This window comes from Pyrus communis, chromosome 11, assembly GCF_963583255.1.
Source record: "Pyrus communis chromosome 11, drPyrComm1.1, whole genome shotgun sequence".
Classification (NCBI taxonomy): domain Eukaryota; kingdom Viridiplantae; phylum Streptophyta; class Magnoliopsida; order Rosales; family Rosaceae; genus Pyrus; species Pyrus communis.
This window is the reverse complement of record NC_084813.1, coordinates 21,214,056-21,215,888: the sequence shown is the minus strand read 5'-3', so window position 1 is coordinate 21,215,888 and position 1,833 is coordinate 21,214,056. Positions and strand designations below refer to the sequence as shown.

General features: G+C 40.8%; 1 protein-coding gene across 1 annotated transcript; it reads left to right on the top strand.

Annotated features, from left to right (window-relative positions):
* The first annotated feature begins 455 nt into the window (after window positions 1-455).
* LOC137709518 (uncharacterized) lies at window positions 456-1,833 on the top strand. The gene is made up of 2 exons (XM_068448603.1): window positions 456-902; window positions 997-1,833. Exons 1-2 carry the CDS (start codon window positions 630-632, stop codon window positions 1,561-1,563), a joined length of 840 nt encoding a protein of 279 aa, XP_068304704.1. The 5' UTR covers window positions 456-629; the 3' UTR covers window positions 1,564-1,833.

Genomic DNA, 1,833 nt, shown 5'->3' with positions numbered 1-1,833 from the left:
TAACACATCTCTTCATATGTCGCATCACAATCCAAAGACAAAATATTGAATCACTAACATAACATATATAAATTATCTACGTGATAAAAGTTTTCAACTTCTTTGGATTGCCTTCAGCATTTTTACAATGATTTGATAAATAAACTCCACATGGTACACTTTAGTTAAGAGAGAGAAAACAAGATAAGCACAAAACACCCGCGCGCACACCCTAGTACATGAACTAGATTCTTCCTTCTTCTCTTCACATCCCTTTTGATCTATTCTTTTCGTATTCTCTTATTTTGTTTTTTTCTTGTTATAAAAATTTAATATAAAATATTAACGTAATTTAACCGTGATCGTTTAAATAGGAAAAAATGAAAAAAGAAAACAAAAAAGGGAGAGAGAATCCTGCTCCCCTGGACATAACTCCCAAAGTCTCAACTTCCAACCGATCACTCGTTGTCTAGTAAATGAACAAGACACCACTGCCGGCCTCCAACACCCAAAACTCCCAAATGAAAATAGATTGTCTCTGTTTCCCTTCTTGCTCTTTCCTTGTTTTGACCAAAACCTTAACCCCATTAATTATCCCATCTTAGACAAGCCCGTTCAGGCGTTTCTTTTTGTTGTTGGTAACGGACATAATGAAGAAAAACGTTTCGAAGTCAAAACCCAAATTTCTGCACTGTTTCCGACCGGTGGACGTGGACATGGTGCTCGAGAACAAAGCTTCCTGGAGGAGACAGGTCCGAACTGTTGAATCCAGGAAGGACAAGAAGGCAGCTCTGCTGACGAAAACAATGTCTCTGGACAGAGGGTGTTCTTCTCCGGCAGGTTCTGTGAACTCGAATATGCCTCCTCGTCCGAACAAAACTTTTTCCAAGGCGGTGAAAGCCGTGGTGTTCGAAACAATCTTGGTCGGTGTTCCGAAATCCTTAATCTTTGATGGATTATAGATTTTGGGTTGTTTTTGTTTTTCGATTTTAACAATGGTTTTTTGGTATTTTGCAGGCCAAGACAGCTCGTGATCGGAAAGTTTGCCGGCGGGACTCGTTCGGATCAAAGCGGTGTTTTTCGTTCAGAAATGAGGCGTCCCTGAATTTGGGAGGCGATGAGTCGGTGAAAAAAATTGAAGAAACAAAGCCAAATTCTGAGATGTCGTTACATTCTCGTTCTTCCAGTTCATCATCATCCGCATTATCTTCTTCGAGTTCGGTTTCGGAATCCGAAAGGTTGTCCAAAACTCTCTTGGACCCGACGAAACAGAGCCTCGGGAATCCTCACAACCCCGCCGCGAAACCGAAGAACACGAAAGTGGGGTCCTACTGTTTCAACTCTGGAACATATTTTCTTCTCATCAGCCTTGCAGTGACGGTATTTTGGGGCAAGGCGATTGCAATCCTTGTCTCATCAATTTGGCTCTACTTTTTTCCGTGGCAGAGTTCGATTACAATCTCGCCGGAATATGTGAGGAGGTGGTCGGAGGCGGAGTGTAGGGATAATAACAAGAGGGTAATTATGGAAGGGTTTATTGATAGGATGAACCACCACCACCAGCAGACAGAGAGGGGGCATTAAGTTTTTGGCGTGAAAATTCTCTGTTTCGTGTTTGATGCAGCTTCTGTGGTTGGAAGGGACATCAAGATTTTAATTGTGTAGGTTCCTTGTGGTACACTGAGGACAAAACACAGAACATTCTGTATTTACATTTACTTCTCTGTTTTGCCTGTTTTCTTGAGACCTGTGAGTTTTATGTGGTTAAGTTATATATATATATATATATATATATATATATATAATGCAGACTAGCCATGCCACAGAAAATTGGAAGCTGTATTCATGTAAGAA

Excerpts from the sequence above, each read along its gene's own strand:
- LOC137709518 (XM_068448603.1), top strand. The coding sequence starts at position 630 with ATGAAGAAAAACGTTTCGAAGTCAAAACCCAAATTTCTGCACTGTTTC. Across the intron at positions 903-996 it reads TGGTGTTCGAAACAATCTTG|GCCAAGACAGCTCGTGATCG; the intron begins GTCGGTGTTCCG and ends GGTATTTTGCAG.